Source organism: Phaenicophaeus curvirostris, chromosome 6, assembly GCF_032191515.1.
Source record: "Phaenicophaeus curvirostris isolate KB17595 chromosome 6, BPBGC_Pcur_1.0, whole genome shotgun sequence".
NCBI classification, from domain to species: domain Eukaryota; kingdom Metazoa; phylum Chordata; class Aves; order Cuculiformes; family Cuculidae; genus Phaenicophaeus; species Phaenicophaeus curvirostris.
Genome location: NC_091397.1, coordinates 41,843,134 through 41,864,912, shown reverse-complemented (window position 1 = coordinate 41,864,912; position 21,779 = coordinate 41,843,134). Strand labels below are relative to the sequence as shown.

The following is a 21,779-nucleotide window of genomic DNA, read 5'->3' as shown; positions in this document are numbered from 1 at the left end:
TTGAAATAATTTCATAGTATTTCCAACTTGCATGTTGAAAACTTGACAATAACAGTAATTTAAAGGAATTAAACACCTAAATAGAAGGGGGAAGAATTCTCCAAAAGCTGGTTTTCTTGTTGATCTTTCTAAATGATGTGTTTTATTTCTGTTTCCAGGTTTTCTCAAATAATGATGAAGCCCTTATTAACAAAAAACTACCAAAAGAACTTCTTCTAAGGTAATTCTACATAATGTGTTAAGGATAAAAACCTGAGGATCATATATTGCTTGTGTGGCTTACAGGCTGTCAAGAACTATTCACTGTCTTGAAATTAATAATGACATTTTCTGATTGAATTCTCAAACTTGTTGTCTTTTGTTTAGTCTTGATTTGGTTTAATATATTCAAATTATACCATACCATGGAAGATCTTTTCCTTTCATATCAGAAAAAGAAGTGAAATAAGATGTCCAAAAAGCTTTGATGTATAGAGTGGTCAACTCTTCCACACTATGCAATATTTTATCTGTCTCAAGAGCCTGTAATCCTTCCTCCAATGTAGTTCACACTCTGTGTCATGAACTTTGTTGTAACAAAATCAAATATAAATTCAATTTAAACACTTTCAAAAAGTCTCTGCAGTGAAAATCACTGCCTGTTACCATTACTACCAGTCTGTGTTAACACGAGGTAGAAACAACAGGACAATTGTTATAAATTTCATGAGCTTGCTGGTGTGCAGGTAGATCACCTTTGCAGGAATTTGCTACAGCACCAAGATCAGTAAGTTTGACGCGTGCTTGGGACCATGATCGATGTCTTCATGCTCTCACCTTGTTGAAAGTTGGTTTCAAGCAAAATGTAAACTGCCAGATGTGGAGGTATTGCGCAACTCAATGAGACCACTTCAGAGCTGTAACTGAACCAGCTCATCAGTGTCAGCTCACCTGCATATTAATATTGTTCCAGTCTACTCTTTGAGGGGGTGAGGAGAGATGTTCCCTTATAATGATGCAATTACAAGTTTTGGTGATTATGTTATTAACATTGAGCTCATGATTTCTTATTAATACGCTAAAGAGATGTTAGAGTTAGCTTGTATGTCGTTTCTTCCTGTTTCTTTTGAAGTAGCAGTATGTCTTAAATAATGATGTTTTGCATCTTGTGTCTGAAGAAAAGTGCTCTTGAAACATTATGACTTCTTTTAGTGTCTGTACTATCACAATGCTCTCTCGGTGATAGGAAAGCAGCAGCCTATTGTTAAAGGAATTGAATTTTAAAAAGATTTTTATTTTTGTTGAGAAATACTCATTCCATGTGGTGACACTGTTGTAAATTAGACTCGTGGAACTGTTTAGAAAATGTGATTAAAAAAGATGTGTCACTGAATGATGCCCTGAACAGAAATTCTAATAACTTCAGTTTTTTGCACTCAATGCCAAATATGAACCACAAGATAAAATTCAATTTAGTATGCTGCCTCCTTAGCAAAGAATCATAACCTGCAAGTGCTTCTTTCCTAACAGTAGAACCCTCCAAATATCTGTGGAGATCATAAAGTCATAGAATAGTTAGGATTGGAAGGGACCTTAAAGATCAGCTAGTTCCAAACCCCCTGCCATAGGCAGGGACGTCTTCACTAGATCAGGCTGCTCAAGGCCCAGTCTAGCCTGCCTTGAACACACTTCCCTGGGCAACCTGTTCCGGTGTCTCACCACTCTCATGGTGAAGAAATTCTTCCTAATGTCTAGTCTAAATCTGCCCCTCTCCAGTTTATAGCCATTCCCTCTCGACCTGTCACGACAAGCCTTTATGAATAGTCCCTCTCCAGCTTTCTTGTAGGACCTCTTCAGGTCCTGGAAGGTCACTATAAGGTCTCCTTGGAGCCTTCTCTTCTCCAGGCTGAACAAGCCCAACTCTCTCAGCCTGTCCTCATATGGGAGATGCTCCAGCCCTCTGATCGTCTTTGTAGCCCTCCTTTGGACCTGTTCCAACAGTTTCATATCCTTCTTATGCTGAGGATTCTGGAACTGGACACAGCACTCCAGATGAAGTCTCCCAAGAGAGGAATAGAGGGACAGACCTCCCTCAACCTGCTGGCCACGCTTATTTTGTTGCAGCCCAGGATAGAGTTGGCTGCCTGGGCTGCAAGCGCACACTGCCAGCTCATGTCAAGCTTCTCATCAACCAGCACCCCCAAGTCCTTCTCTGCCGGGCAGCTATCAATCATGTCATCCCTCGTCATGTACTGAAATCGGGGACACCACTCAGCTTAGTGTCATCTGCAAACTTGCTGAGGGTCTGTTGCAGACCACCCAGCCAAGGAGAAGCAGCTGATGAGCTCTTCTATAAACAGCTGGGGTTAATCTCTAGATCAATGCCTCTCGTTCTTGTGGGAGACTTCAACCTTCCTGATATCTGCTGGAAGTAAAATAGAGCAGAAAGGAAGCAGTCTAGGAGGTTCCTGGAGTGCATGGAAGATAACTTCCTTGCACAGCTGGTGAATGAGCCAACAAGGGAAGGTTCCCTCCTGGATCTGCTCTTTATGAACAGAGAAGTCCTTGTGGGGGATGTGGCAGTAGGTGGACGCCTAGGACAAAGCGATCATGAGATGATAGGGTTTTCTGTTCTAGGTGAAGAGGGTGGTTAGCAGGACAGTAGCATTAAATTTCCAGAGGGCAGACTTTGAACTCTCCAGAAGGCTGGTTGACGAAGTCTCATGGGAGACAGTACTTAAGGGCAAGGGAGCCCATGAGGGCTGGGAGCTCTTCAAAAAGGAAATCCTAGCAGCTCAGGAGAAAGCCATCCGCATGTTCCGGAAATAAAAGCCATCAGGGGAGAAAACCAGCTTGGTTGAACAGGGAGATCTTGAGTGCTATCAAGAAGAAGAGAAACGTTTATGGGCTCTGGAAGAGGGGACAGGCCTCTTGGGTGGACTACAGGAGGGAAGTGAGATTGTGTAGAGAAAAAATCAGAAGGGCTAAGGCTCAACTAGAAATCAGATTGGCAAAGTCTGTGAAAGATAACAAAAAATCTTTCTATAAATAATAAAAGGAGGACTAGGGAGACCATACAGTCCCTATTGGACACAGAAGGAGCAACAATGAGAGGGGATGAGGAAGAGGCTGAGGTACTTAATGCCTTCTTTGCCTCAGTCTTCAATTGTAAAGAAAGTTGTTCCATCTGTGTACAAACCCAGGAGCTAGAGGAGCAAAATGAGGCTCCCATGATCCAAGAGGAGGTGGTCAGAGCCTTGCTAGCCGAACTAGACACCCACAAGTCTATGGGGCCGGATGGGATTCATCCAAGGGTATTGAAGGAGCTGGCGGATGTGCTGGCTAAACCCCTTTCCATCATCTTCCAACAGTCCTGGAAGACTGGGGAAGTCCCACTGGACTGGAGGCTGATGTTGTGCCCATCTACAAGAAGGGTTGCAGGAAGGATCCCGGGAGCTACAGGCCTGTCAGTCTGACCTCAGTGCCAGGGAAAGTCATGGAGCAGGTGATCTTGAGTGCTATCATGAAGCACATGCAAGAGAACCGGGTGATCAGGCCCAGTCAACACGGGTTCACAAAAGGCAGGTCTTCCCAAACTAACCTGATCACCTTCTGTGACAAAGTGACTTGGCTGCTGGACGAGGGAAAGGCTGTGGATGTGGTCTTCCTGGACTTCAGTAAAGCCTTTGACACAGTTTCTCACAGCATTCTGCTTGAGAAACTGTCGGCCTCTGGCCTGGACAGGCGCACACTCTCCTGGGTGGAAAACTGGTTGGATGGCTGGGCCCAGAGAGTGGTGGGAAATGGTGTGAAATCCAGCTGGAGGCCAGTGACAAGTGGGGTTCCCCAGGGCTCAGTGCTGGGTCCAGCCCTGTTCAATGTCTTTATCAATGACCTGGATGAAGGCATCGAGTGCACCCTTAGCAAGTTTGCGGATGACACGAAGCTGGGTGGAAGTGTTGATCTGCTGGAGGGTAGGGAGGCTCTGCAAAGGGATCTGAACAGGCTGGACCACTGGGCTGAGACCAATGGCATGAGGTTTAACAAGGCCAAATGCCGGGTCCTGCACGTGGGGCACAACAACCCTGTGCAGTGCTACAGACTAGGAGAAGTCTATAGAAAGCTGCCTGGAGGAGAGGGACCTGGGGGTGTTGGTTGACAGCGACTGAACATGAGCCAGCAGTGTGCCCAGGTGGCCAAGAAGGCCAATGGCATCTTGGCTTGTATCAGAAACGGTGTGACCAGCAGGACCAGGGAGGTTATTCTCCCTCTGTACTCGGCACTGGTGAGACCACTCCTCGAATACTGTGTTCAGTTCTGGGCCCCTCACCACAAGAAGGATGTTGAGGCTCTGGAGCGAGTCCAGAGAAGAGCAACGAAGCTGGTGAGGGTGCTGGAGAACAGGCCTTATGAGGAGCGGCTGAGAGAGATGGGGTTGTTTAGCCTTGAGGAGGCTGAGGGGAGACCTTATTGCTCTCTATAACTACCTGAAAGGAGGTTGTAGAGAGGAGGGTGCTGGCCTCTTCTCCTAAGTGACAGGGGACAGGACAAGGGGGAATGGCCACAAGCTCCGCCAGGGGAGATTTAGGCTGGACATTAGGAAAAAATTTTTCACAGAAAGGGTCATTGGGCACTGGAACAGGCTGCCCAGGGAGGTGGTTGATTCACCTTCCCTGGAGGTGTTTAAGGCACGGGTGGACGAGGTGCTAAGGGGCATGGTTTAGTGTTTGATAGGAATGGTTGGACTTGATGATCCGGTGGGTCTCTTCCAACCTGGTGATTCTGTGATTCTATGAAAATGTTATATAGGAAGCAGCTTTTTTTGTTTCACTGAGCAGTATGTTTATTTCAACATGTGTCTTACTATACAGGACATTTTAAAGAACTTGTCAGGAAAAAAACCTATGTGCAAGTAGTTCAACAGTACCAGTGGCTTAGCTGTTAGCTCTTGTATTCAAGATAACTCCTTACAGAGGAACTTGGAGGATATATTGGCTCGCCTTGAATTTAACCAGTGAAGGAAGCGATGCACCTAGGCACTGCCACTTCATTAAAGGTTGTGTCAGTGTTTTGCATGGTTGAAGAGCTTCCTGGGGCTGGAACGATACAATAAAATAGCCCAGGCCAAGCATACACAGAACTGGTTCAGCCAGCCATCTAGTTCTTGTGCACGTATTTGCAGTTTCAGTCGTCTACCAGAGCAGCATTGCAGCTATAGCCAGGAGAGTGGATGATCTGACAGACTGAATTGGGACAGTCAGCTGTCTCAGTAAAGATCATCATAATCTCATGCTGAATGCTGGGACTTGAGTGATGTTCTGCACATAACCAGAAAGAAATAAGAGTTTCATAACACCCACAATATTGTGCTGACCATCAGGGCTTTGGAAGGTAGAGGAAGGGGATGGGTGGGAAGAGATGCTCTGTAAACCTACTTTTGAAACTGCAGTGCTGCAGCGACAAACTCATGAGGCCAGAGGCAGATTGTGTTAGAGGGGGTGTTATGATAGGACGTTCTATGCCCTGCAGGGTGTAGATATCTAGGGAAGTTTAGGGGCACCAACCTGGCTGTCTAAAGGATTTTCAGTGGAGAATTTGTTTAATGCTCCTGCACAATAAAAGCTTTTGTAAGACTGAGCCTGAATATTTTTTAACACATAAAACAGTTTGTGCTTATGCTACAACATGTTTTAAAATTGTTCTGCCGTGTGATTATGGAAGGAGAGGTTAAATATTGCTGCACTGGGTATAATTAATATCCTATTTTTACTATATTAACCATGCAGTCTGCCTTTTAATTAAAAGGAGAGTAAACCAGTTGCAGTGGAAACATTTTGCTCACAGTGAATAATAAATACTGTTGAACGTATCATCAAATGCACTTAGTTTGTTCTCATTGGAAACCACTACAGCTCTTTTTTAAAAAAACATAAAATTTGACACATGGCAAAAGAATGGTTAATGTCTGGAAATGAAATGTGAACACAGTTTCTTTCATTGTAAGAAGTGGTCTTGTTTTCTTTTGCATCAAGTATTTAAACTTCTGTGATCTGACTATAGCAAGCAATCCAATTTTTTTCTCTAAAATGGAGAAAACTTTTTCTGGTGCTTGACTTAAGGAATACTGCCACTCTTATTCACTTATTGCTGTGGTTGCATACTCTGAAGTTGAACAAAGTAAGCCCCTGGTCTTATACTGGAGTTCTTACTCTATTACTATTAATAATAATAATATTTCTACTTTTACTAATATTATTATTACAAGCCACATTAGATTGGAAGGTTTTCAGGGCAGTGTCATGCCCCTTGTGCATTTCCTACAGAATATCTACTATACTTAAGTAAATGAGCAAAACCCTCAGCTTCTCAGGCAAGAATCTCATTTGAAAGGATACAAAACCAGATATTTCTTCCTTCTCAATTAGATAACTAGGCAGAAGAGGAAGAGAATGTCTGACTAATATGGACAATGGTGGTTTTGGAGAGGGCACTGGTTTGGAGGGACCAGTTGTACTTTGGGTTATGTAGAATAGCTTGGGTGAAGAGTGGGAGAGCATTTCATTTGTAACTTCTGCTTTATGGGCATTTACTTTTCTTTGTACTATTTGAGTAGGGTTGTTTTCATTTCCGATGGAAAAAATGGGCTGCTTCTAAAAACTTTTATTTGTAATACTGTTCAAGCTAAAAGAGAAAAAATCACCCCTGTTAGCTGCTGCAGTGTTGTTATTTTGCCAGCTGGCAAGGAACATTCTTTGCCTCTGCTCTTATGTATTATAAGGAGTGAAAGGTTGAATAAATCCTCATTTGTGTAATGTTTGAGTAAGAATCTTGTGGAGGTATTGTAGATCATGTAATTTAAACAATGTTTTCAGACAATTGTAACTTCATTATTTTTCTTAGCCTGTGTGTTTATGGAAAAACTTAATTTGATTATACAATGCATTAGCTGTGGATTTGCATTGGTGTCTAAAGCTAATAAACCCATATCTATCATCAGAAAAATCAGAAATCAAGTCAGAGATAGCTTATTCCAGTTTTAATGGTAACAACTTTTCCAGTTAGATGTCACAACCTTGAAGATGGTAATCTTCAATTATTTGGGGTTTTTTTGTAAATTGCTGGAAGAAACAAGTGGATTTTTAAAGTTACAGTATGAGTATGAAAAGCATTGGAAATGAAAAACCTTAATGTAATTAATATTAGAATATTTGGACTTTCCAACAGCTTCCAAAAACATTTTTTTTTATGTTTTCTGCTTGATAAAAACTAATAGTGCATTTTTTAAAATGGTGGTCTAGCCAGTACTTTTGGCATGTGGAAGCACGGATAACATTTGTTCATTTATATTTTAACTGCTAATGTTCTGTGCTGTGAGATTTTGCATCGAATTGGCAGGCTTCAGAAACGGAGATGGTTATTCCCTTTGCCCATTTAAACAGTTTTCAGTTCCTTTCTGCCTATGAAGTCCCATCTTCATAAATTGTACCATGGATGTAGAAGCTATTATGAGTTCTGCTATAAACCATATGTATTGGGTGCATGTACTTGAATAAAAAGTCTTAGTCATCAGACTCAAAATTTGAGTGCTCAATTAGTTTTAAAAAAGGATGAGTAAAGTTTTGAGACGCAGATTAGGAGAAGAACCCAGGAGTTGTATTCCAGCAGCAGCTTTTCTTGTATGCAAGAATATACAGCTCGCGAGTTGGCTAATGAATTATTTATTATGTATGTTTTCATATTTCTATTCTTTGTTTTTATTACTGCACACTGCTTTTTGCTCCTCTTCTAATGCGTTCATTATCGTAGAGAACAAAAATAATGTAGTTAAACATAGTATTTGGTATAGTCAAAGCGGTGCTTTACCATCTGTGTGCTTAGCTGTGCGGGAAATAAAAAAGAAAAGCCATTCCTCAAATACAGGGTTCAGTTTTGGGTCCCTCAGTACAAAGACAACATGGAGCATGTCCAGAGAAGGGCAACAGAGCTGGTGAAGGATCTTAAGCACAAGTCTTCTGAGGTGCGGCTGAGGGAACTGGGATTGTTTAACCTGGAGAAGAGGAGGCTGAGGGGAGACATTATTGCTCTCGGCAGCTACCTGAAAGGAGTCATAGTGAGGTGGGTATTGGTCTCTTCTTTCAAGCGACTAGCAGTTAGATGATAGGAAGTGGCCTCAAGTCGCATCAGAGGAGGTTTAGATTGGAGATTAAGAACAATTTCTGTACTGAAAGAGTGGTGAACATTGGAATGGGCTGCCCAGGAAGTGGTGGAGTCACCATCCCTGGAGGCATTCAAAAAACATGTAGTCATGGCACTTCAGGACATGGTTTAGTAGTAACAGTGGTGGTGATCTAACGGTTGGACTGGGTGATCTTAGAAGTCTTTTCCAACCTTTATGATTCTATGAAATACACCAAATGTTACAACAAGAGATTGTCATGATGTCATTGGTATTTCTTATCCAAGTACTGTAGGTGGTTAAGTTGCCCACGATAGCTGTGAAATCGGAGAGTGCAACATACTGACGTGAGTCAAAGAACTGAAAAATACGAACTTCTATCTGAACTGTTCTTGGTTATAATTTAGTAAGCAGTCCAACAATGCATTTGCTTTGAAGGGGAGAAGAGGAAGATCCATCATCTCAAACATGATTCACTTTCCCCACTTCAAGGATTTGTAGAATTAAATAGGACAATATTTTACCTTGAGCAGCACAGACTGCTTTTCAGTGTTTGACAATCTCAGGAAAACATTCTAGTTTTATAATGTACATGCATTCTTTTATTTTGATTTTAGACCATGTTTTGCTTCTCTTTGGAGTCCTCTACAGTAGTCTGCCAAGCAGTGACTGTATAACTATTTAGAGTCAGAAGCAACTAAATTGACACAAGTACATAAACTGCATTCATACAGATTATGACCCAATTGATTGTAGAGGAGTTGCTTACGAAAGTGAAACTTATTTCCTTTTGGTGTATTTACACAAATGTATGCTTTCTGTAAAGGGAAGTCTAATAGTGCCTTACACAAGTAACTTCAGTTAAGTAAAAGAAGTCCACAGAAAAAGCCTCTGGAAAGAGATTAGTCAGGGAAACAACAGAATGGTAATTCTTTAGGACTATTTAATTTTACTGGGTGTTCTCAGTAGCCTTACATGTTTTAGCAGCAACTGATAAATTATATCACGCTACTACATGATTTACTCAATATTAAACTGGATAGTCATTTAGTTTCTCTGTACCTTCAGCTTTCAAGGTAGTGTATCTAACTTCAAATATATATCGAGAATGCAACAAGTTGCAGTTTTCTGCTTTTGTTAGAGAATTTTCCAAGTATTCTGAAGTAGGAATAGGTTTTACAACTTTCCAATTATATACCTCAAATTAAAGACAGAACTTGTGCTCTGTCTGAGAAAATGAAACATTCAATATCTTGGTGGTCAGCATGCCCTCTTCAGAAGATGGAAAAGGTCTTGTGTTGACCTTTTTTTACACTGCTACATGTATTGTTTGTCTGCTTATGAAATGATTGCCAAGATCAGTTCCAGATGCAACCTTATCTTTTTCAGTTCTTTGCCTCACCAGTTGGTGCTTTTTTCGTGGATTCTTTGTATGAGATGCTGAACACTTGCGGATGATTATGTGATCAATTAAGTTTGGCCTTTTGAAACTGGAGTAAGTAGCTGCCATCCTCTAATTTATTTAAGTGATTTGGTTTGGTTTGCAAACAAATGCAAGAGTAAGCTTAAAACTGGATGTTTTGGGCAGAAATGTTTGAGATGATAGATTTATTTTAAAAACATTAATGACAGGCTCAAAGAACGCAAGGATAAAAATGCATGTTGGTGTTCTTTTGTACTGTGCTAATGCAGAAGAGGAGTTTTGTAATGGGGAGGGTTTTTTTGTGAAGGTACTGAGTAAGATTTGTAAATTGTGTAAAGGAAATACTTTCTTTAATGTCATAAATTGAGTGCTTCACTGGCTCAAGTACCGATATCTCTCAGTAAGAACATGCTTGTGACAAAGGATTAGTCATACTGAAACAAACAAAGGTAAATAACAAGCATTTGAAGTAGGAGTAACAGCCAAATGACTTGCGCAGGTCTAGCAATGATACATTACCATTTATTCTGTTTAAGTTTATTTTTCTTTTATTTGTTATTAAACTTCTTTTTAGAATTTGTTCTTCAACCAATCAAGACTTAATTTCATTTAGACCTTTATTTACCTTGAAGCTGGAGCCTTATTTAAACTCAATCTAACTAACAAATCATCAAAGCTAAATGTTCCGCAGTATCAGTGATGTAAAGAAGCCATGCTTTTTATGTGGAGCTTTGGGAGTCAGGGGGCAAAATGTCACTCTTCCTGATTTTCATGCAAGAAGTGCCATCAAAACATAAGGGCAATTAAAAAGATGCTTTAACTCCCTACAAAAAATGAATACCATTTTGTTAGGTATTGATGCTAGACAGAATAAACAATAATACCAAATATTTACACTTTTATTTTGCCTCTAACTTCAAGTATTTACAGAAGAGGTGAGCTTTCTTATCTTTGTCTTCTTGATACAGGCATCAGTAAGAGAAGTCTTTGTTCAAGGTCATCTTTCAGGCCAGTAGCAAAGGTACAGGTTGGATCAAGTGTACAAAATCCTAATCCAGTGACTACCCAACTTTCCATAAAGTTTATGGCTGTAGTCATCATGGTTTATGGAGCATTCCTAGGCTACATACCATAAAGGCATTATGTTATTTTTCTGCATCTCTACCTAGCTGCTTGTGTGGCAGGTTGAGTTTGTTTGATTTTTGGCTGGTTTGTTCCCAAATTATGTAACCCTTTGACTTGTGGGAAAAGGTAGATAGGATAGTTAGAATGGCCAGCAGGTTAGATTGGGTCTGTGGGCTGCAATTTAAACCACTCTGAACTAATCATTAGGCTAGCTGCTTTTATTTAGTCAGATGTGTTGTAGTTGCCAAATTTGTACTTCATAAAATCACTTCATAAAAATAAAATTTATATTTCAAAAGTTATAGAAGAGCTGAAGTTGGAGGTGAGCTCTGGAGATCATCTAGTCATGTAGATGTAGTGTTCAGGGACATGGTTTAATGCTGGATTTGGCAGTGTTAGGCTTGCGGTTGAACTCCATGATCTTAAAGGTCTTTCCCAATGTAGACGATCCTATGATTCTAACTCCTGTGCTTTAAGCAGTCCCAGCAAGAGCAGGGTGGTCCTAGGCATTGTCCAGTCAAGTTTTGAATATCTCAACACATGCGCAGACACACACACACAGAGACACACACATGCACACACGCCTGTGCTCTACATAAGAGCATCAATAGCTAAAACTTTGATAAAATCCTGCTAACAAAAATAGAGAGTCATATGAGCTGCCATGTGCAGGATTCTAGAAACTGCAGAATATTGTAGCTCATGTAGCACTTAACAAGAAGTGATTAAACTGGACAATCCATGGGGCTTTTAAAGTTTGGAATCCAGATCATACCCCTTTACAAATGTTCCAGTTTTAGGAAGGTGTGAAGGCTGTTGTGGAGTTGTTGATGTGCATGTGGGGATGTTTGGAGTACACTTAGCTTGTTACAACTTCATTTCTAGGTGAAGCATGTGACTTGCCTCATTTGTTTGTTTGAAAGAATAATTGCCCTTTAATTAATACTGTCTTGGGAAGAGAGAAGAGATTTTTATTTAAAAGAAAAAGAAGAGCAAAAAAAAAAGATATAGAAAACAGAGAATTCAGAAACATTCTGCTTCTCTTTTGGAAACACCACAGTGAGATTCCTAACCAGTATTATTAGAGACTTAATGATGTTAAATATTAAGATTAGTTTCTAATAACAGTTGTTACAGTTTTTCTACTTGAGTCTTGTGTCTTGCTGTTATATGAATTGAGATAACCAATGCAGTCAGGCAATTGCTCAAAATTTAGGTGGACAGCTGTTTCGAGTGAAACTGAGCTAAGCGAGGATGCTGAAACTGATTCTAGTATATATCTGACCTTTTGTGAAACATCAGATAAAATCTTTTTCATGGGTTCAGCTTTTTTGGGGCACAATACGTGTAAGTTTTCTGTTCGAATCTTTAGCTCAACTTCTAGAAGGTTACAAAAATATGACCTTTTAAATTGCATTACTCATCCATAATATCCAAGTAAATAAATTAAAGATGCAACAGGGATGTATTCATGTGCCATCTTCTGTATTTTGTTTTCAGAGCAAAGTTACTCCCTAATTTGCATAACATAGTTCTTTCTGTTAGCTACATAACTGACCCTTCAAAAGGAATTACCACATAACATAGTTGCTGTGTTCTGTGTATTTGATGGTAAATGAAGCAGAACTGGCCCTTCTTAAATTTATCATTGGGCATTTTCTTTCAGATACTGAGAGAATTACACACTGAAAATGTTGCAACTGTGTTGAATATGGTCATACTTTACAAATAAGCAATTTTTTTTTTTAAGGAGTAAGTAATATGGTCTACTTGTATTGCAAGTAATGTATAGGCTGTAAAAAGTTAGGTGTCCTGTAACTATAAAATTAACCCAGCATTATTTGTAGAGAAAGCTGACGTATTTCAACTGAAAATAGATGTTAAGTGTCTTGTAGATAGCCTATTCTTTTGCACTTGCTAATATTTTTTTAAGGATTGTGTAACAATAGTCATCTCGGCAAAAGAAAAGGTTTGGCTTGTGAAGAAGTGGGGGTTTTGTACCCCATTTGTTACTGAAAGACTTGCTGTGTAGATCTGCTGAGAAAGGCGTCTTAGCCTGAGTGGTTTATAAGTGGAAATTGGAGGAGTAAAAGTTACTGAAAGTTTTGGAATGTCACACACAGGTTCTAGTTTAAGTGCTTTACTTCATGAAGTCACACATCTGTAGCAAAAAGGGATTTATTTTAATAACTGACCTGAAAAGTCAGGCATTAGATGAGTCAATGAATGTGTGATTCATGTAGAAATTGATGTTTGTCAATCTTTTGCGACATGCTACTGAAAACAAACCTGACAGAAATAAACTAAAGGATTTTTTTTTTAATTAAATAGAAAACAGCCAGACTCCTTAAGGTTTTACTATGCCTCACCATTTACACTTCCAAGTCAAGTATTATTATGGAGTTTTATTGAATAAGGTACTACTGAAATTTGCCAGTGGAGCAGGTTCTTAACTGCAAAGTTGGTGGTGAAGGTTAGAACACCACCAACACTAGCATTGATAATTTAATCATATAGAACATTATGCATGCAAGATTTTACTGTTTATAGCTGTAAATTACTCAGCCTCTGTGTGCCTTCTAGCCCGCATGCCTTTATTGTAGTAGTAGTAGAAGTAGTAGTTTGTATGTACCGCAGGACGACAGAGACATGCCCATACCTCAGTAGGGTGTTTAGTAATGTGGAGGAAGAAGGGAGAGGAGAAACATGTATGTGTTACACGAAGAATTGTAATTATATACGTATACATGTGTAAAATAATGTGATAATATTTGGTATTTATTGAATATGACATTTTAGGAGAAAGAAAACATTACTTCTGTGGTAGTTGCAAGATGTCATGACCGTGTGTATTCAAACAAGATTAGTAGTTATCAGAGAGAGTGGCTGATGCTCTTTTCCCGTCGCTCATTAACAGGGTATACTTGGTCATTCTTTCAGAAAATTCTGAGAAAAACTTGCTAAAAGAGGAAAATCAAATCTGTAAAAGCTGTACTTCGTCTTTCTGTGATACTTTTTCATGTGTGTAGGCTTTACTCTTCCACATAGCATTTACACTCAAATAGCATGTAAGGGGATTTCATGAGAGCAGGTTTGCTATGTAAAGAATTGTGCAAATCAATAATGAAGTCCCGTCCTTAAGAAGTTCCTGATCTAGAGTAGATATGAATTTGTTGTATGCTTGTTTTGTAACAACTGGAGGGTGTGCTAAAGTTGAAAGGATCTTCTGGCTAGATTATCTGGATGATAGGCTGCTTCCAGTCATGCATTTATCTTTGTTATTTTTGTTTTGATACAGGTTGTCACCATTCTTCTTGTGCAAAACCACTGTAAATTTAAAAGACATGAAAAATAGAAGTTCTGAAAGAGAATTCCATTCTCAAGTTATTAATATAAGACCTAAGATGTTTTTTTGCTGAAACGTTTTAGAAATTATTATTTCTGATATACTACTGTAGGGGTTTGGACCAGACGTCACAGTATGGTACTTACTGTATGCATTTTGTTATCCACTTTTTATCAATCCATATGTTATTGTGTCAAAATACTTAAAATGAATAATTGCCAGTTTGTTTCTGCAAAAACATCTCTTATGACGTTGAATTGGGAAGGGCCTTACAAAGGCTAGGGAGAAGCAGTTTGACTCTTTCACAGTTTGGTTTCTCACTCTGTAGGTGGTACACTGCACAGTGTTGGGGTTTGAGAAATAGCTATTTCTTTCCATGGCTCCATAGGGAGGGAAACAACATATTAGGAGTCTATTATCTCTGTGTTTGGAAAGACACAGTACGGTCTGTTTATGGCACACAGGAATAATGAACCATGTGTGGAAATACATGGGGAGATACAGAGATTATAGATCATCACTTCTGGCAGTTGGCAGGATCATATAAATGGCATGAAAGAGCCTCAAAAAAAAGGTGACTTAGGAGGTCAGTGCCCGTCTTATGCTGAGTTTTAGTGAGTCTTGAGAATGAAAAAAATCCCAGAAGACTAGAAGAGTATGAATCCTGACTGTAACACTTTTAACAAGGCAAGGGAGAGATGGCTGGAAGACTCAGCCTCATATTCAGTATGCAGTGGAAAAACTGACCATAGATTTGTTCAATAGAAAATTGAGAGAGGGGAACATAACTGACAGACTGTTGTCATTTTGTGGAAAATAAGTGATTGGACAATGACATTCTTTGAGATTAAACAATTGGGTGGCTTTATCAACCAAAATTACATGTTTCTACTCAGGCATTTGACTTTTAACATTTGACCTTTTTGTTTTAAAAGTAGCACAGTGCATGTTAAAGGAATTCAGGATTGCTGAACAATTGTTGCAGCAATTGTGGAGTAGGCCAAATACTGTTCTTTTTTCTTTTATTCAAGTTTAACACTTTGAAAATCACTGCTTTGGAAGTCACTGGAGGTAAAAGTTAGAGATGGCACAAAAAGAACTGTAGCAATAAGCTACTGTGAAGACAAGATACTCCTAAGGTAGTCCAAATAATGTGATAAATTGGGGTGTGCTCAAGCAAAATTAATTTTACAGAGTAATTTTACATGGACAGATTTATGGGACTAAGGAATGCTACAGAAAGCTATGGCCTGGGGTGCGTACACCCAGAAGGGGATGTCAGAGTGGAATGAGTTGAGGTACTATAATATTCTTGTCTGATGCTGTGTCATAAAGCTGTTACAGTGGCCTGAAATGGCTCTGAATATAGTAGTAGAGAAATCGTATTTTGCATGTGTACAGCTTTGTTGATACTAATAACTTTTTGAATGTTGCACATGCTTCTGGTGCCTGTGTTTAAAGAAGTATACTGGAAAAATTAAGTATGTGCAGAGGAAATGAAATTTAAAGAACTAAAGTAAAAAGATTGTTAAGAATTAAAGATGACATGATAAGTGGCTTTAAAACTTGATGGGGAGAAAGTACTAACTGCTAAAGCACTCTTTAATTTGGTGAAGAAAAGCAGAAAGAAGCATAAAGCTGTAAGTTAGACATTCACCTTGGAAATAAGGCAAACATTGTAACAGAGTGATTAACTGGTGGAACAAACCACCAAGAAAGTGGTGATATTGCCATCTTTTAAAGGCTTTCAAATGAAGAATAGATCCTTTTCTTGAAGTTAGGCTTCAGCCAAATACAATAAAGGAGTTGAGGAACTGTGAGCTTGTACAACTCTGTGCCATTGGCATGAAGCTCATATGTGCTGCAGGTACTGTTAACATCCAAGGATCTCCAAGGCCAAGCTCATAAGTCATGTGTGCAGAGTGCTGTGTGCCTAGGGATTAAAGTTCTTGAAAAGCTCCAGTTGTTTGTAATCAGATTCTCTGTTTTGAGCTTGATACACAATAACTGTGAAGAATTTAGTAGCCTGGAACACCAGAAATGGGAATAGATGATTCTGAGCTTTACTGTGGATCTGTTCACTTAATTTCCAGTTGCCCTGTAGTAATCCGTGCCAAAGACTTAAAGTGGAAATTAATCCTGCTGCTGACTGCATTAGGTTCCGTCAATATAGCTATGTTCATAGAAGAGAGATGTGCAATACAACCATCAGCTGCCCTACTTAGTAGTTTTTTCCACTTTTTAAAATGACAAGTGCCTGCTGATGTAGTCCTTCACCCTAAGCTCCAGACAACATCAGTGTCTGATGCTGAGAGGTGCCTGGCAGTGTCAGTGTTGCTATCTCTATCTCAGTCTGTTGGTTGCATTTAAAATCTCTTAAAGAGACTCTTAACTTAAAATCTTCTAAAGACTTTAAATTACTTTAAACCTTAGAGTCTTGTGTCTTGTTGGCTAGCTTCCCTGACCACTAAGTGTTTGCTAGTAGTTCTGTGAGACTGCAAGTAGAGGAAAAAATATGTTCTAGTGATTTCCATGTAAGACTGTACTGTAGAGGGTAAATAAATTCAAAAGTGTGGAAAAAGTGTTTTCAAGCAAGTTGGCAAAATGACTCAAGGGAATTGTCAAAGATTTACTGGTATCTCTTACCTATCATAGTATTTGATTGAGTAATAATATTTCTGGTTTTGTGAGAATAGGTCAGGCAACATTGCAAGAAAGTTTCTTCTTTAGAACAAAAATTAAAAACCTAAAAGCATCATGAATGTTTACACTTAATGAATTATTTACTTTTTTTACATAGAATGATCACTTAGTTCTTGCTTTGTTAAAAAGTCACTTCCTACAGAATGGCACAAAAATAAATAGACCTGTTCAGCATTTGGTTCTAACTTCGTTTTTTTAGCCGAAGTCAGTCATCAGCATTGATCTCTTAACAGCAATAAACAATCAAACATGTAGACAGGCCGCCAGACAACTCGGAGTAGTGGGGATTTATAAAAAACTCATGTCCTCAGCATCTTACAATCCCTTCTGTTAGTTCTCTACTTTAGTAGAACTTGATACATCGCTTCTAAAGCGTGTCATGTTCTTCTTTTAGGCAAGAGTATTGTGTCATGAAATAGTTTTTCACAACCCTTCCTTTCATAGTTACGAATAATGTAGAATCTGCTGTTTGTGCTTCGTCTTCTGAGATTCTAGGGTAATCCTCTGATTGCACGCATACAGCAGTACTATGAGGAAGCTTCTACAAGCCAAGAAGCTTTTGCAGCTCTTTAGCATCATCTCCACACTCCCATCTTCTATTGTTTGGCTCATGGTGAGGGGAAAGGTGACTTCAGAAGAGGGTTCTTGGTGGGTCATTGGTATAAATACTACTCTCAGTTGAGAGAACACTTTCAGTGCTCGTCTGAACGGTCCAGCAATCTTGCTGAGCACACTAAGTGTGTGCTTTGTCTATAAAACTCTGCTAAGTTTCTTAAAGAAAGAGGGCATGCATGTTTGGGTCATGAGGAGAAAGTAGATATTGAGAAGCAGCACCTTCTGGTTCTGACATGTTAATGTTGACTGTCCTTAGATGATAGCTATGATATTATTCCTTAAGTCTCAGTATGCAAAATAATGTGGTAAAACAGTGATATGGCATTTAATTTGCTTCTTGTGTAAGTGGTATCTTTTCATAGAACTACAGAACTGTGGATCCATCTGTTAGTCTGAATTTATAATAAAGCATTTTAATTTATATTCTTTTCCTTTCTTTCTAGAATATTTTCTTTTTTGGACATAGTTACTTTGTGTCGATGTGCACAAGTTTCCAAGGTATGTATTTCTGTTGGGTTTTTTTGTTCTTTATGAAGTTGTTCTCTTAATTCCTTGCAAATCATGGGCTTTAGGGCAATCTGCATCCTGTCAAAAAAAAAATCAAATCATTCTCTCAGCCTTTTTGTATATTAAAACAAATAAACTGTGGGTCCAGTTTTGCATTCAGATGTGGAATTAGTTGTTGTGTTCTGGAGTTCTGTTTAAAGGCCATGGAAAAGGTATCTAGTAATATATGCTCTGTATCTGGAGAAAGGATTAAGCCCAGTTTGGCATAATGGCATTTGCTCTTTATAAAGCATGTGGCTGTATAACACTATTTTTCAGACACATTTTCTGCTTAAAATTCCATGTAATACAGTTAATGTGCACCATGTGTCGAAGTAGTACATCCATTGTTTGCTTGCCAAGTAAAAAAGGTGTTAAGTAGATGGACTACTAGTAAAGGAAAAAGGCACACGGATGATAATACAGAAAGAATGCTAAGTAAGCTTTTATGTTTGGCTTGTCTTGATTTTTTTTCCTTTGATTAAAACGAAAAAATACTGTTTCTACATTAAGAGTTTACAATGAAGCATATTCTTGTATGACATGAATGAACGTTTTTAACTCATGCTTTTCTTCCTTCTTTTTACGATGATTGAGAGTTTGTCGTTTTTGTTGGATTTTTTTGTTTGTTTGATTTAATGTGTAATTAAGTGTGTAACAATTTCATTCTTGCCCTGTTATCACCCCAGCCTGCAACTTCAGTAAGTTTTGTGAGCTAATACTAGGTTTTGTTAGGACCTTCAGCTAAAGCCTAGAATACAGTGGAATAAAACCAAGGTGATGGGATAAGTTTTTTTCTCTCAGAACCATCTGTCAGCTGGATGCAGTATTCTTTTTTCCATCTTCCTGAGTGTTTTTGTGTTTCTCTGACTTTTTTATCTCGTTCTACATTGAACAACTCTTGCTTCAACCGTTAAGGGCAAATTCTCAAACACGAACATGTAACTTAGCACGTGTAAAGGAAAGGCCTGGTCCCAACAGTGGAAACTCAGCAGTTCTCTGAAAGGTTTCTGTTCCTCTCAGAATAGTAACTAGTGAGGCTGAGGAGCTGTGGTTTTATTGGAAGGAATCTCATCTGCAGCTACTTTTCTCCATATAGATCTAGCAAAAGTAACTTAATAGACAGATTTACAAAAGCTTTTTTAAAAAATGGAAGGATAAAACTTGCTTGCCTGTGTATATACTTTACATGCAATTTCTTGTGTTCCTGCATGTTTTTGGGGCATTTGTCAGCCTTTGAAGTATATTCCATTTAGGAGATTTGAGAGTCATTTCCACAAATTCCGTGTATTTAACTAGTTGATATTGTATGACTACTGACATCTACAATTATATTTCTTTTTAAAAAATGCTATCTGAAATTGTCTGTTTCTTTATATTTGAGTCTGCTGTGCTTGAATTGCTTAGAGGCAATTGAAGAGAGCAGGCGGTGGAGGTTATAAATAAACTGTATTTGTTTTCTGTAGGCATGGAATGTTTTAGCTCTGGATGGAAGCAATTGGCAAAGAATAGACCTCTTTAACTTTCAAACGGATATAGAGGTTAGTGTCTTTGCATTGGTTTTTTTTTATTCCTGTGGTGATGTTTAGAAGCATAGCCCGTTTTGAGTATCCTATAGACTGTGCTTGTGTTCACACCTTCTAAAGGCTGAATTTCAAGATGATAATATTGTGAAGGAGCAAATGGAAAAAAACTCTGTATTTGACTTTCTTTACACTCAATGAGTATTTCAGCTTTAGCTGCCAGCTATGTAGTAGTTAATTTTCATTTATCATATACATACAGGGCACTAGAAATTCAAAGCTGCTCATTTCCAGAAAGTAAAATGTAAACGATGCATCTAGATTGAGTGAGGTCTTCCATGACCTAGAGGATAATTTTATTGCTGGCCCCGAGTCTCTCTTAGGATGCCATCTAGTGCTGAAAGCTCTCTGGACACTTGGCTATAGGACTTGGAGACTGAAACAATAAAATGCTGACTAACTTTTCTTACCACTGATTTGCCTAGATTTTATTTGGCATGCATCTGAATACTGTTGAATGAAAACTTGTTTTATAAGATATGAACCTTGCCTGAAATGAAGGTACATGTTGATTGAAGTCCTTTTCAGCATATAGAAGAAGGATTAGGGCAATCTTGTCTTGTGTAAGAAAAATGTCTGCATTAATACTACCATAAATGTCAAAACCAAAATAAAATATGGCATCTGAAAATGAAAACAAAAATCCATGGGGAAAAACAATTCATTAATTGAATCTGACCTGGTTTATTATTTGTTGTTCAGTAATACAAGTTAAATTTAGAATACAGTATTGAATTTGCTTCTGGATTTTATGTTTTAGCTTCTTAGTTGCATGAGTAACATCCAGATGGGTTTCCTTTGCTAACCATGGTTCAAACTGTTGCTAAAGCTTTACAGGAATATATAGGGTACATTTTTTTCACTACTGTATAAAATTTTACTGCCAGCTTCTCTGCTATACTGATGTTAAACATGAGGATCTTACAGAAGTAGTACAAAGATTTTGACATCTACCTCTGTCTAAATGTGTCTTAAGAAGATTTGGAGCTACAATGTAATCTTTCCAGTTTGCCTGTAAAAAAGCTTGTGTTTCTCATTTGCTGAAAAATAATAAGGCAAGCATCAGTCGTCCTTCTGTTAGTTTGCCTTTTCTGTATTGGAAATCTTTCTGCTATTTAGAAACACAGTATTGTTTTTTTGTGGGTTTGATATATATTGGTTTTTTGTGGGTTTTGCTGAGGGATATGGTTTAGTGTTTGATGGGAACGGTTGGACTCGATGATCCGGTGGGTCTCTTCCAACCTGGTTATTCTGTGATTCTGTGAATCTGTGATATGTTAGTCTTATGTTGTGCCTAGTGATGTTTCCCTTTGAGACACTATGTTTGTAGCATGGGATTCAGGAGAAGGAATGAAATTAAGTTGTGATCCTCTTTTGCTATAAGAAGCTATTGTGGTTTGGAGCGATTCAGTTACTTCAGTATATTGTATTTAACTGCATTTGTAGTGTAAACTCCTTAAGTTTATTCATAACAGTCTGTTAAAACTGTTACATAGAGTCTATTACATAGAGTAGTTTTGAATGAAGCACACTCACATGTGGTGTGTAAAAACTGTTTTTTCTTCAGCTCTTTTAGTAAGATTTTTTTGGCTGTAGTACTATTTGGTCATGTTTCACATTATTATCAAGGAGTACTTGATCTGAGACTATCAAATAATGAAAAATTAGATTTTGGTGTGAAATTTTTTATCTTTAAGACCTCGTGTGGTAGAAAATAAAGTGAAGGAAGGAAACTACAAATCAAAACATGTTTCTTTGCTGTCACAAAGGTGTATGAAGATCTTGAAGTTACTACTTCCTTAAGATTTCTTGGTATATGGAAACAAATGTAAGCTGGGGTAATGTGAAGAACTAGGTTTTTTTTGTAGTGTATTAAGTTATTCAAACAGCTAAACACATTTGAATGCACTTAAGTTGTCTTTTTGCATGCTGTTTGTTGGAGTTTTTTACATGCTTAAAGATAAATGAATTTGGGAAAACTTATCTCATTATTTATTTCTGATTTTTTTTTTAAATGCATTAAACTTTGCCTCTTTTTCCTGCAGTGTAGATTGAACTTGCGTTATATGTTACTCATTGCTGACTTTATCCTTGTAGTAAAGGTATTTGGTCTCTACTGAGAAATAATTCTAACTAATCAGCAAGCTTTAAAAAATACATAGTTTTGTTAGTATAATCATTTTCAGTTTGTTTTTGTGTAAATTCTTCTGAGAGATAAGATAAACAATGTTACTTATGGACTAAGAAACAAGCTCTGATAAGAAAATACTTTCACATAGTGCT

At 38.3% G+C, this 21,779-nt stretch overlaps 1 protein-coding gene across 1 annotated transcript in view; it reads left to right on the top strand.

The window, feature by feature from the left end:
* Positions 1–21,779, top strand: part of FBXL2 (F-box and leucine rich repeat protein 2) — a 56,285-nt gene that overhangs the window by 14,955 nt on the left and 19,551 nt on the right. The window contains exons 2-4 of the mRNA XM_069859947.1: positions 159–220; positions 17,811–17,865; positions 19,380–19,454. Coding sequence (XP_069716048.1) covers positions 159–220; positions 17,811–17,865; positions 19,380–19,454 — 192 coding nt within the window. The remainder of the gene's footprint in view (positions 1–158; positions 221–17,810; positions 17,866–19,379; positions 19,455–21,779) is intronic.